Here is a 15,000-nt window from a genome sequence, read left to right on the forward strand (position 1 = left end):
CAATCAAGTTCTGAAAAGGCCTATGGTTCCTCTGTAACGCCGCAAATACATTAGCCTTCAAAACGTCAGAAAATCGTGAGACTTTTCCCATTCTGAATACTGTATATGGCACTTAATAATCTTTCACCTGTAAAATTATAAACATGTCTACAGGTATAGGTAAGTTCCTGTTCTATAGGACTTACCTGTACTTTTGAAATAAAAAAAAAAAACTATACCTGTATAGAACAGAGCATAATACAGAACTTAGGCCAAAGGCCAAGCAACGGGACCTCTGAGGTCATTCAGCGCCGAAACCGAAATTTGCAGTGAAAAGGTTTGAAAGGTGTATCGGGAGGATAAATTAAGTATACCTTAGTTTTACCAGACCACTGAGCTGATTAACAGCTCTCCTAGGGCTGGCCCGAAGGATTAGACTTATTTTACGTGGCTAAGAACCAATTGGTTACTTAGCAACGGGACCTACAGCTTATCGTGGAATCCGAACCACATTATAGCGAGAAATGAATTTCTATCACCAGAAATAAATTCCTCTAACTCTTCATCAGCCGGCCGCGGGAATTGAACTCCGGCCCATCGAGTGACAGTCTGAAGCTCAACCGCCTCGGCCAACAAAGGGCTTGTATCGGGAGGAGAACCTCGCAGTTGCACTATGAAGCAACTGTTACGGAGAGGGTGGAAAGTAAGATGGAAGAAAGAGAATATGAAAGGAGGTACAGTAAAAGGAATGAAAGGGGTTGCAGCTAGGGGCCGAAGGGACGCTGCAAAGAACCTTGTTATACAGTTAGATCTACAGGGACGGGTAAATACACAGGTACAGGTAAATCCCTTTACTTACATATGCAAAAAATTCTACAGGTACAGAAAGTCCTGTCCCTTCCGTAGGGCTTTTAGAGAGAGAGAGAGAGAGAGAGAGAGAGAGAGAGAGAGAGAGAGAGAGAGAGAGAGAGAGAGAGAGAGAATTTTTTACTTAACTTTACGAGTGGTTCAACCGGATTCAAAATGTTGATGAGTCTTATTCACCTCCCCAAAGAGAGAGAGAGAGAGAGAGAGAGAGAGAGAGAGAGAGAGAGAGAGAGAGAGAGAGACCTCCCTCGCTTATCTAGTCTGGGGAAAACAAATTACGCAAGCACGCCTGGGCGTCGATTTAAATCTACACAAAAACTTCACCGTTAACCGCTAACTGTGGTATGTAGCCATTATAAGGCGCTGTTAACCCAGACAAAAGGACTCCATATGGACAGTAGACGCTGTTATGAGACAGAACGTTGCATTTCTGCCTGCTTTCTGCTTTCCATTCTGCTTGGGGAACGAATCAGCAGGCATCGAACTCCTGCCTGCTTCCAATCTACGTGTTTGAAAACAGGTACCGAACCACATTCCTGCTTGGTTTTAGCCTATTGTGCTTAGAAGCATCTATTATGCTTGAAAGCAACTATTAAGCTTGGTAGCATCTACTATGCCTCGAAGCTTCTATTATGCTTGCAAGCATCTATTGTGCCTGGGAGTTTCGATTTTGCTTGGAAGCGTCTATTATGCTTGGAAGCTTCTATTTTGCTTACAAGCATCAATTATGCTTGGAAGCATCTATCATGCTTGGAAGCATCTATCATGCTTGGAAACATCTGTCATGCTTGGAGGCAGGCAACAGCCGACGCATTTCCTGCTTGCATTTGACCTAATTTCTACTTGGCAGCAGTCACCAAAGGAATATACTGTATATATATCTGCTTTGTTATCGACATCAATCTAATTGCGACGAAGTCTCCTTGCTACAAACGACCTGCACCTGTCTACCTTTGACTTTGGCGTCCTGCAAAAAATAAAATGCAACCAAAGGAGTGCTTTTGTTGCTTCAAATTCCTCCTCCCTTATGGAGTAGGCAACAGGGAACAATTTGTTCATTCCCGCTTGCTTCTCCTTTCTGTTTTGCTAATAGCAAGCAGGTAGCCAAGAGGATTTCAAGCGAATATCCTAATTTGAGTCAAATGAGGAAATAAATATGAATAACTGTTCAAAAACAAATTGCACGATTATTCAAATTATATAAGAAAGCACTTGTATATATAATCAGAGAGAGAGAGAGAGAGAGAGAGAGAGAGAGAGAGAGAGAGAGAGAGAGAGAGAGAGAGAGAGAGAGAGAGAGAGATTTTTATACCTTATGAATTGTTCAACTGGAATTCCAGATGTCGAAATTCTTAATCTCTTCATCTCAGAGAGAGAGAGAGAGAGAGAGAGAGAGAGAGAGAGAGAGAGAGAGAGAGAGAGAGAGAGAGAGAGAGAGAGAGAGAGAATTTTTTACCTTACGAATTGTTCAACTGGGATTCCAGATGTTGAAATTCTTAATCTCTTCACCTGAGAGAGAGAGAGAGAGAGAGAGAGAGAGAGAGAGAGAGAGAGAGAGAGAGAGAGAGAGAATTTATTACCTTACGAATTTGTTCAACTGGAATTCCAGATGTTGAAATTCTTAATCTCTTCACCTGAGAGAGAGAGAGAGAGAGAGAGAGAGAGAGAGAGAGAGAGAGAGAGAGAGAGAGAGAGAGACCCTCGGCAAAACAAAAGGCCGCATTCTGATAATGGAATCGGTGTCGTTAAGAGGAGAATTCAGACACAGACAGGAATTCTGTATCAAACTGACATATTCTGCTGCGGACAGATAGATTTAATGTGTCAGACACTGACATATTCCGCTCCGAACAGACAGATATTCTGTTTCAGACACTGGCAGAGATATTCTGTATCAGACACTGACAGAGATATTCTGTATCAGACACTGACAGAGATATTCTGGATGAGACACTGACAGAGATATTCTGTATCAGACACTGACAGAGGTATTCTGTATCAGACGCTGACAGATATTCTGTTTCAGACACTGACAGATATTCTGTACCAAATAGAGATATTCTGTTTCAGACACTGACAGAGATATTCTGTATCAGACACTGACAGAGGTATTCTGTATCAGACACTGACAGAGATACTCTGTATCAGACACTGACAGAGATATTCTGTATCAGACACTGACAGAGATATTCTGTATCAGACACTGACAGATATATTGTCTCAGACACTGGCAGAGATATTCTGTATCAGACACTGACAGAGATATTCTGTCTCAGACACTGACAGAGATATTCTGGATGAGACACTGACAGAGGCATTCTGTAACAAACAGAGATATTCTGTTTCAGACAGAAGAACTTCCCATGCAAGACAGGTCCTTCTTATTCCGCTATTCAAGCACAACAAAGCCAAACAGGTCGACCTTCCCTGTAACAGCTGGGATTTCTGTTATGTTGAGCTCCAGTTGCAACAGGTGAGAGAGAGAGAGAGAGAGAGAGAGAGAGAGAGAGAGAGAGAGAGAGAGAGAGATTGAGAATTTATGTATGTTTGTAAGTACTTTCTTAACCACAGCATATGTATCAAATATGCTACTTAATAAGAACATACTGCTTTCACAACAGAGAGAGAGAGAGAGAAATTGTTTGTTTTTATTTTCTTCACCAAAGCATATATATTAAAATGATACTTATCAAACACAGAGAGAGAGAGAGAGAGAGAGAGAGAGAGAGAGAGAGAGAGAGAGAGAGAGAGAGAGAGAGACTTTTCTTTATATTTTACTTTACAAGTGGTTCAATTGGAATTCAAGATGTTTAAAGTCTTAACCCCCTCAAGCTAGGGGGGAGAGAGAGAGAGAGAGAGAGAGAGAGAGAGAGAGAGAGAGAGAGAGAGAGAGAGAGAGGCTTACTTATGAAAGGTATTTCCTCACGAAAGATAATATAATCAAAGGCAGCTAAACAACATTACTAACTGTTCTGGCAGCCCCCCACTGAACGAACATCTGAACTTTGGCACCGCCTGCAGCCATTCGCTCAGTCTGTCAAATACTCGCGCACGCGCGCTCGCACGAACATTCATACGCAATGGTAGTTTCATTCCTTTTATTGCCAAGCTAACGCTTCGGCCACCTGGGGTAATGGGTCATAATGTGACCTGAGAGTCGAGTGTCAGTGGATTGCCATAACTTATGCACACGTTAGGTGATGCTGAAGAAATGTTATCTACGCAAAACAATATCTGAAAAATAATAAAATATTACCGTTCACATAACAGTCGAAAATTAAAATATTTTACAATACACACACACACACACACACACACACACACACACACATATATATATATATATATATATATATATATATATATATATATATATATATATATATATATGTATATACATGTATATATAATTATATATATACATATATAAATAAAAGAATACATATTTTTTCCTCTTATATATATATATATATATATATATATATATATATATATATATATATATATATATATATATATATATATATATAATTTCTAATTGCAGAGCACCCTCTCTCTCTCTCTCTCTCTCTCTCTCTCTCTCTCTCTCTCTCTCTCTCTCTCTCTCTCTCATTCTTTCCAGGAAGCATAAAACGTTCATTAACGTGGGTGATTAGATGAGGCAAACATTCGACTCTCCCAACCAAATAGACATTATATTCTTGGGTACACGCGGCCGGGTTGTCGGGAGAGATTCATTATACGGGTATCATTATAACCATTGTTGTTCATTATGCGGGGATCACTGTAAGCAGTGTAATTAATTATACACGGATCATTTTAATCACCGTAATTCATTATACTGGGATCATTGTGATCACAATAATTCAATATACTGGGATCGTTGTAATCATTGTAATTCATTGCACATGGATCATTGTAATCATTGTGATTCACTATGTGGGGATCACTGTAATCATTGTAATTCATAGTATGGGGATAATTCTAATAATTGTAATTCATTACATAGGTATAATAGTAATATTTGTAATTCATTATACGGGTATCATTATAATCAATGTAATTCATTATACAGGTATCATTGTAATAGTTGTAATTCATGATACAGGTATCACTGCAGGCATTATAATTCATTATACTGGGATCATTGTAATTCATTATACGGGGATCAAACTAAAGAAAATAAAATATAAAAACTATCAAAGTGAACATTTTTTTTAACATACGCATATTACTCAAACCAAATATTGTTATAAAAATGTAATTCTAGTAATAAAAATAAAACTTTTCAATCGAATTATTACCCTTAAATATACTGAAACAATCCGTAGGGGTGGCTACTTAGGCGAGAGAAAAAATGCTTTACAATATTATTATTATTATTATTATTATTATTATTATTATTATTATTATTATTATATATAATAATAATAATAATAATAATAATAATAATAATAATAATAATAATAATATATTTGGATGCATATAATTATTCATATCCAAAAATGGAGTTATAAGACTGATTAAGTTTAATTATAATTAAAATTAGTGATATACTAAAAGTTAGTTATAAAAACTAGGTTACAAAATAAATCGAAAATAAAAAAAAAAGCAAGAGTTAAAAATATTGCAAATTAGTCTTCATATGCAATTGCAAGATCAGTACAGGTGAACCTTTATGAAAAAATATAAAAATAGTGGTAACTGGCAACCAAAAGCAATATGAGAAACACCCTATAATAATAATAATAATAATAATAATAATAATAATAATAATAATAATAATAATAATGTTAATAATAATAAGTGAAGAGTATAATAAAAATCAGTACGTCGACTAACTTAGATAAATATAAAGTCAAAATAACCTAACAAAATTAACTGAAAAACGGTCAATTAAGCAAAAAAAAAAAAATAAACGGAAAAAGAATTATGCCACAAAAATAACTAAACAACAGCAGTCAGCCCAACGAAAGAAAACTGAAAAAGATAACAAAAAGAAACCAAAGTAAAAAAAAAAAGAATAATGAAAAATAAGTGAACAACAGTCAATCAAACGAAAGACAAAACTGAAATAAAAAAAAAAGCCATAAAAATAACTGAACAGAAAGCCCAACGCGAGAAAACTGAAAAAGAAAATACAAAGAAACAAAAGAAAAAGAATAATAAAAGAATAGAAGACTAATGGCACCTCCGCCCCTCTTACCTTCTTCCTGAGCCTGAACCTCCTCTGGCGGGTGGCGACCGCCCTCCTGAAGGTGGAATCGAAGGGGTTCTCGGCGAACTGGGGAGGGGGAGGGGGGTACTGGAAGTTCTCCACGTGACACCCCACCCCGCCTCCCCCGTCTTCTTCGGCTCCTTCGTCGTCGCTGATCTTCAGGGCGTCGTTGTTGTGATGACTATTATTGTTGTTGTTCAGAATGTTGTTGGCAGCCGTGTTGGGAGACAACAACACCTTGTTGTTGTTGCTGGAAGGGTCGTCGCCCCCGCACCCGCCCCCGAGGACGGGGCTGGGCTCGTTGAAGACCGACTGGTCGTTCTGCGAGTCGCTCAGGGCCGGGTGCTCCCGCCGGGTGTTGGTGGAGGAGGACGCCCCCAGCAGGAGTTCGCCGAAGCCCTGGTCCTCGAAGCGGCTGCTCTGAGAGCTGGACCACTTGCTCCCCAGGGGGTACTCGTCCGAGGGCCCCCTGGAGTTCGGCGCCAGGTGGTTCCTGCTGACAACCACCGCGTGGTCGAACTCTGGACGGAAGGGCACGGGCGAGTCGTCGCCGCCGGCGCCGCCGCAGGGCGTGGGCGCCGCCACGATGGGCGGGTCCTCGCAGCTGCTGTCGTAGATGGTGAGGAAGGGCGGCACCGAGATGTCGCCGGCGTCGTGCGCCTGCGCGTGGTCGCTGTCGCCGCAGCTGACCAGTCCACTGTCGTTGTCGCTGTCGCACCTCACGTCCGTCAGCGGCAGCTGCAGGTGCCCCGCCGCCGTCGGCGTCGCCGTCGTCACTTTGTTACGGGAATGGGCGGGGGCGGCGGCCACGGGGTCCTCCAGGCCGCCCTGGTCGTCCATGTAACAGCAGGGCAGACCCGCCCTCACCACATCACAGTCTTGACTATCACGGGCGTTACCGCCCCTATTATCACAGTTGAAAGCACTGGGGTGGAACCCCTGGTGGGGGCCCGCGAGGACGGGCTGGCCGCCGGTCCGCGAGTGGGGGGAAGGGGGCACGCAGACGACGCTGCCCAGGGCGGCCATGTCCGTCGGGCTGGTCCAGCGTGGAGCGCACTCCCCTACGGCGGCGTCTCGGTCGGCGCCTTCCGCGTAGGGCCACATGACGCCTATGGAGCGGGCCACGCCCTGGGAGAGCTCCAAAACTCTCGACAGCACCTCCGTCAACATCTCTTCTCTTCAGGTGCGAAGAGGACGGCGGTCTCCTGACGAGGGAACTGAGGCGGTCTTCATCGTCACTGTCCCCCGGCGAGATCCGGCCGCAGAAGAAAAGGTCTTTCTGCTTCTTCTTCTTCCGTATATTCCTCTCTTTTTTCTTTTCCTTAATTTATTTTTGGTTCTATATCACAACACGAGATTCGGTATTTAAGGCGAATAACTAAAAAAAAAGTTTTCGACAACATATAAGGGTAAAATAAAAATGCTATCTGTTGAAGAAAATAAGTGATATTTGTAAAACAAATATATTAATTTAAATATAAATAAACATTTTATATATATATATATATATATATATATATATATATATATATATATATATATATATATATATATATATATATATATATATATCCATACTTTAATAAGACAATCCACTATGACAAAGATCGAAAAAAAAGACGTAAAATATAAGAAAAACCACGAAAAAAAACATAATAGTCCCATTTGATTTAGAGAGGTCTATCTATTATTTTCCAGGTGTTTTATTCATGACATTTTTAACCACACATAATAATGATAGCAACGTTGTTCGCATAATACAAAATGTATGGAGAATCACACAAAACTATATATATATATATATATATATATATATATATATATATATATATATATATATATATGTATATATATGTATGTATGTGTGTACACATGTATATAACATATATAAATTTATATATGTATGTATACATACATATGTATATATATAAAATATACATATGTTTGTGTGTGTAACAAGCAAATGCCTCTTCCACCCCCAGCCAATAAAAAGCCCAGTGTGAGCGCGCGCGCGCTCGTGTGTGTGTGCGTGTGTGTTTATCTATGTCAGGGGCACCTTCCTTCGACATTCTTATCGCAGCCGAAGTGAAAGTGAAGAAAAGCATAAACAACCTGTTCATTTAAACACAACTTTCTTTCTGTCGGTCACATCACGAACGATACAACAGAAATCTCTCACACATCTCAAAAGTTGAAGCATTTCTCATCGAAAAGGAAAAATATTCTTTTATTCAAGGTAAGTAGACTTTGAGATATAATACTGATTTTTTAATTAACTGATCACTTTTAGCGTATTTTTAAATCTTTCTGTGTGTGTGTGTGTGTGTGAGAGAGAGAGAGAGAGAGAGAGAGAGAAATTGTAAAGCCATGTATGAGATAAAACGCTTCTTACATCATCATCACACGAGAGAGAGAGAGAGAGAGAGAGAGAGAGAGAGAGAGAGAGAGAAATTAATATGTGAGAGAGAGAAACACGTAATGTGAAGCCAAGAATGAGAAAACTTTTCATACTTCATCAACATATGAGAGAGAGAGAGAGAGAGAGAGAGAGAGAGAGAGAGAGAGAGAGAGAGAGAGAGAGAGAGAGAGAGAAGCGTAATGCAAAGCCACGAATGAGAGAAACCACTTCATACTTTATGATCATACGACAGAGAGAGAGAGAGAGAGAGAAACCGGTCACAACCAGGGTTTGTTGGCCGGCGTCCAGGACGGGCCAAGTGGTCACAGGAGGTCATCCTGTTTCTCCCTATCAATTAACCTGCACACTTCCACCTGGCGCACCTGGCGAGGAGCCGAGGAGATGATGCTGCCTGGGGGGTTCCTCAGCAGATTCCTGTTGCCTTTTTTGAGAGAGAAAGTTCAGAAAGCGGAGGAACACACACACACACACACACAAACGAAACACATCCTTGTCAAGAGTAAAAAGAGAGAGGTGTATACATTCATATACCGCTTCGAATCTATGTAGTAATTTTTTGTTTTATTTTGACGACTGAGAAAATGCAAAAAAAGAAACAAAAAGAGAGAAAACTTTTATAAAATGTTTAAGAGTCCCCCCCCCTTTATTACTTATATACTTTTTGTTTTGGTTGTTACTTTAACAGAGAGAAGAAAGAACAGTACGAAATAAGAACGAAAATGGAATGAAAACTTTATACGATTGAGAGAACACGAGAACGGGAATAAAACGAGAGAACACTTTTATTTAATTGCTTAACTTTCCCCTTTAGTATTTATGCTTTTTGTTTAGATTGTTACTTTAATATAAAGTGAAAAAAGAAGAGTACTAAATAAGAATAAAAATGGAAAGGAAACACAATAAAACACACGACGAACGAGAAAAGACATTTTATAACAAATACACAAGTTCAGTACAATGCAAAATTTTCGTTCGGACTCAACCCTTTTTGTTACGCTAATAAACAACTAAATAAGAAATAAATACGAATAAATAAATACACTTTTCGATCACACGATGCACTGATACAACTCAAGTTAATATAATGTTCTTTGTTCAAATGAAACTGTAGCAATATTTCACACTGACAATTTGAACTGAATGATAAAATATTACTAAATTATATTACAGGAAAAAATATATAACAACTTTTTCATTCGTATTCTAGATAATTTCTAGCATCCGTAAATCCAGAAAAATCTAGCCTGTTCTGGACACGAGCGGCTTAATTCTAGAAAAGATCTGGTATCTCGAATCTAAACTAGATCTTACAAATGCATTCTGGCTGCAACTATTCGACAACAAACACATTTTTCCATATTCTAATAAAGATTTTTCCATATTCTAATAAAGATTTAATCAAACCAGTAACACCCCCAAAAATTAACAGAAACAATGAAAGGGGTTACCTCCCTTGACCAAATTCTAACTGTATTCCAAATGCAACTATTCAACAACAAAAATATTCTTATATATTCTAATGTTGTTGCGACCAAACCATAAACCCACACACCCCCCCAAAAAAAATCAATAAACAAGTAAAAAGACAAAATTATAGGGGTCACCTCCCTTGACCACTGGGCGCCGAAAACCATAGCTGTCTGACGCCAGGCTATATTGCTGAATCAATAATCGAAGCCCCATGCCCACTCCATCACGCTGATAGCAGTCAGGGTCAGCTTAAATAGGAGGAAGTATGAGGCGAAATTCACAGAGGAATACTGACGGGGAGTTCATGTTATATGAGGCTGTTACCAACATGGGAACATTCTGAGGTTGTTACCAACATGGGAACATTCTGAGATTGTTACCAACATGGGAACATTCTGAGGTTGTTACCAACATGGGAACATTCTGAGGTTGTTGCCATATGGGAACATTCTGAGGACCACATGGGGAAGCTACGAAGCTGTTACCAACAAGGGAACATTCTGAGGCTGCTACTTAAATGGGAACAATCTAAGGCAAACATAGGAACATTCTGAGGGTACTGAAAAACCAGAAAATTTTTAACAAGAGCTGTCACCATACTGTGTACACTTCACGGACCTTACAATGTGGGTACATTCTAAACGCCGTTCCCAATAATTACAACCACTCTAAATTTGTTTCAAACTCTGGGAACAGTCCATCCGTTGGGGAACTTTCTGACTAAAAGTTCCCGACCATTTTCTGACTGTTCCCAACAACTGCGACATTTAACAACTAATCCCCAGCAATGGGAACACACTTAAAATATCCCCCAAAACGGAAACATCCTAACAAAGACTTCCAAACATGGGAACACTGTCAGGAAGCTCCCACGCCAGAGCAGTTCCCCACACGGGAACATTATTCCTGTTCAATATTTGTCACCTAAACAAGATTACAGCATTTCAAGGACATCATCGAACCATTAACTCCCCTTAGGAGACTATTTCCTACCATTCCATTGTTACGAGGGAGGAGGAGGAGGAGGAGGAGGAGGAGGGGAGGAGGAAGAAGAGGAGGAGGAGGAGGAGGAGGAGGAGGAGGAGGAGGAGGAGGAGGAGGTACCTCAAGGTGAAGGTAACGCTAAGGAAAACAAGCGTATAAAACTATGATAACAGGTACGCCTCAGAATATAGTGAGAACTTCGACAAGATGTACAACAAGTCTATAATTTTACGCTTTTTGATATGACTAACCTTGAGGTTTTTTATATGGTTTGAGTTCCTTGAGTATAATAGCAAATCAAACATATTTAGACGCACCAGAGGTGTTTGAACACGATTAGTTTAAAGTGAGGTTTCTCTAGTTTTCAAACTGCGTTCAGATAATTTTTAAAAATCGAACATTAGGCTAGTTTCATTATAGTATAATAAGATCATTTTTATACCAAACAATTAACTTGGGTTTCTACGGCCAAACTTGAGATCAACCACCTGTAACTGAGGTTTTATTTGTTCCAACTATTTCACACAACTAAAAGATAAAAACATCGTCTGAAGTTTAACTGGGGTTTGAGATCTGGGAAGATAGGTCAAGCAAAAAGTCAAACGAAGTTAAAACGAAAAGTTCAAAAAAAAAGACACAGCGGTGCTTGAAATCTGTTGGTTACAAAAAGGTCAAAGAAGGTCAACCGAGGTCTGACCAACGACGGAGACCCACCAAAATAAATTCGATGAGGTCGGATACAGTTGGAATATGGAATATGAGATTTGGGCGTGATGCCGAGCGCTGGGACTTATGAGGTCATTCAGCGCTGAAGCGGAAATTGACAGTAAAAGGTTTGAAAGGCGTAACAGGAGGAAAACCTCAAAGCAGTTGCACCATGAAACAACTGTTAGGAGCGGGTGGAGAGTAAGATGAAAGAAAATGTAAACGGAGGTACAGTAAAAGAAATGAAACTAGGGGCCGAAGGGACGCTGCAAAGGACCTTAAGTATGACTACAGTGCACCACGTGAGGTGCACCGATGGCACTGCCCTCCTACGGGGGAGGTCGAAGAGGGAAAAGAAACCAAACCAAATGATCAAATCAATTGGTAAGATGGAATCTGAACGAAGAAAAGGCATTAAGAAATGTTTTCAGAATTCGAATTCCTTTTTTAAGTTTTCTATAACATGCCCACTTTCAGGTAACGGGTTCCTCATAAGGGCATGGCATGAGGTTGCTAGCCCCACCAGCCACAGCATTAGATCCCTAAAGCATTTGACTTGAATGTTTAAAATGCAGTACCAAAATGTGTCCTTTCTAAAACAACCCATCTGAACAAGCCAATTATAGCCACAACTATTTTGCATGGATGGTGAAAAAACAATATATATATATATATATATATATATATATATATATATATATATATATATATATATATGAATGTGTATATATACAATATATGAGTGTTTTCCTATAAAAATATACTTGGTCGAATAAAGCAAAATGTTTTTTCTTGAATATATACCGTAAACAATTCTTGAATACGTAATGCAACAACAAAATAACCTTGAACAAACAATACAAAACATTTACCTTGAATACATAATATAAAAAAAGCAAAAAAATTTTTAACAAAATCATAACAAAAAATTTAAGACAATCCTAGAAGAACCCTTGCCTCGAATACTTAAAAAAAAAAAAAAGCATCCTACAAGGAACCTTTAAAATCACCAATAGGACCTCTTGTTAGATCCCCCCACCCCGGCTCCAACCTTTTGCGTAACAAGGAAGGCAGTTGGGACCAGATCGACACGCCCACAGCCAGCGCGCTGAGGACGGAGGAACACGCCCTCGGGAGCTAAACCTCTCAAGGTTAGTCTACAACTCCTTCTTCAGGTACACACCTGCTATTACGTAAAGATTCGGATCCTGCTCTGATGGAGAATGAGGACAGGTATAAGGAAATGCATTAAGGTATAAGGTATAAGGACAGGTATTTTCCTGCTACCGGGATATAAGGGTGTTATATACAGGCGGGTTTTACAGGTGCGATTTACGGGTGAGATGGCAAGTTCTGCTGTTGTTATTACTATTATTATTCGGGCCATGAAAGCCCTTGGATCGTGAGGCCAGTGGAAAAAAGTGGAGAAAACGGAGCGTTGAGAAATATGAACATATACATACATACATATCCTGCACAAACGCACACACAAACACATATATGTATGTGTGTGTGTGTACTTGCGAACACAAGTGTGCACGACCCACAAGATATCTGAACTTTTACATTCAATTACTAACACCAGCCTGCGTTTTTTTTTTTTCCAAGTCTTCTACTAAACCAAAACAGACTTTCAACCCCTTTCAACTTTCGTGAAAACATAAGTTTTCTTCCCTCTACTACCAAACTTTGTAACTCTCTCCCTGCTCCTGTTTTTCCAAACTTAAAACCCTCCGCACTTCAATAAGCAGGACTAACCCCAACCCCCCCCCCTTTCTTAACTCACCCCTTAGTTATTCTACGGGTCCGGGCTATATATGGATATTAGGTCGCCTGCTCAATTGGCCTCCCAAAACCTCACGTAACTGAGTCTATTACCCAACGCCTTCACAAGCCATCGTGAACTGCAACATTCAGTAGGTGTGACAATTGCAGGAGGAGGGGGGGGAGGGGGGGACGAGGCGGGGGAAGGGGAGGAAGAAAGTGAGGGGAGGGTGGGGGAAAAGATTGCAGTGAGTCCATGTTGCAATAACTTTGCAACTGCGTGAGAGAGAGAGAGAGAGAGAGAGAGAGAGAGAGAGAGAGAGAGAGAGAGAGAGAGAGAGAGAGAGAAAGCACATTATAAAGCAACTATTACTGCTGAGAGAGAGAGAGAGAGAGAGAGAGAGAGAGAGAGAGAGAGAGAGAGAGAGAGAGAGAGAGAGAGAGAGCACTGAAAATACATTATAAAGCAACTATTACTGCTGAGAGAGAGAGAGAGAGAGAGAGAGAGAGAGAGAGAGAGAGAGAGAGAGAGAGAGAGAGAGAGAGAGAGAGAGAGTAATAATTTCACAAATACGCGAGCAATGAAAATACATCATAAAGCAACTATTACTGTCAGAGAGAGAGAGAGAGAGAGAGAGAGAGAGAGAGAGAGAGAGAGAGAGAGAGAGTTTCAGACACAAGAAATGAAAATTCACCACCATCATGCAATTGCCACTGCTACCATCACCTCCCATCACTACTGCAACAATGTCAGTCGCAGATCTGTCATTATCAGTAACAGAACTACCAGTAATAGCAGTAATGTTTCAAGTACAGACCTCGGCAGCGTTTAACCTTCACAGACACCCAAAACAAACAATAATGGACATGAGAAGGGCTCGCAAACAAAGAGCAAGGTCGGTAACATTTAGAAATGCATTTTGGCACAAACAAAACAAACACATGTGCACAAAAACGCGCATATATATAATGTGTGTGTATGTATGTATGTATGTATGTATGTATGTATGTATGTACTGTACATACATACATACATACATGTATATATATATATATAACATATATATATATATATAATATATATATATATATATATATATATATATATATATATATATATATATATATACAGAGAGAGAGAGAGAGAGAGAGAGAGAGAGAGAGAGAGAGAGAGAGAGAGAGAGAGAGCCATAATACGATATAGCGGTAAAATTTTATTAAAATAACCATCTCAGATATATTTACATAAAAATAACCCGTATACACTACTTCTCTGCCTCCACCTTTATACTGACCAAAAAAAAAAAAAATTATATGCCTATCTCATCGGCCTCCACACCTAAATTTAAAAAAAACTTCCCAACTGCCTCTTAGTTAGAACTGCCCAATTAGAAACAGCTCTCTGAGCAGGAAGTACTTCGTCATGTTTTGACGCGAAACGGGAAGTACTGTAACAACTTCTTTGGTAATCAGTGGCTGGTACTTCATTCTTTGGCCCCCCCTCCCCCCCCAGGGGACGCCGTACGGTATACAAACCAGGTAGCAGAACGAGGTAAAGGCAGGTATACGGCTGTTGCTATATTAGATATGTCCT

General features: G+C 39.8%; 1 protein-coding gene across 2 annotated transcripts in view; it reads right to left on the reverse strand.

Annotated features, from left to right (window-relative positions):
* The window catches only part of S6kII (Ribosomal protein S6 kinase II), a 175,663-nt gene that overhangs the window by 130,538 nt on the left and 30,125 nt on the right, over positions 1 to 15,000 (reverse strand). The window contains exon 2 of one of the 2 annotated variants that reach the window (XM_067097616.1): positions 6,053 to 7,442. In XM_067097616.1, coding sequence (XP_066953717.1) covers positions 6,053 to 7,234 — 1,182 coding nt within the window. In that variant the 5' untranslated portion in view covers positions 7,235 to 7,442. Of the gene's footprint in view, positions 1 to 6,052; positions 7,492 to 15,000 lie in introns of both variants that reach the window. The other variant, XM_067097615.1, reaches the window with a different exon arrangement.

Source organism: Macrobrachium rosenbergii, chromosome 54, assembly GCF_040412425.1.
Source record: "Macrobrachium rosenbergii isolate ZJJX-2024 chromosome 54, ASM4041242v1, whole genome shotgun sequence".
Taxonomy (NCBI): domain Eukaryota; kingdom Metazoa; phylum Arthropoda; class Malacostraca; order Decapoda; family Palaemonidae; genus Macrobrachium; species Macrobrachium rosenbergii.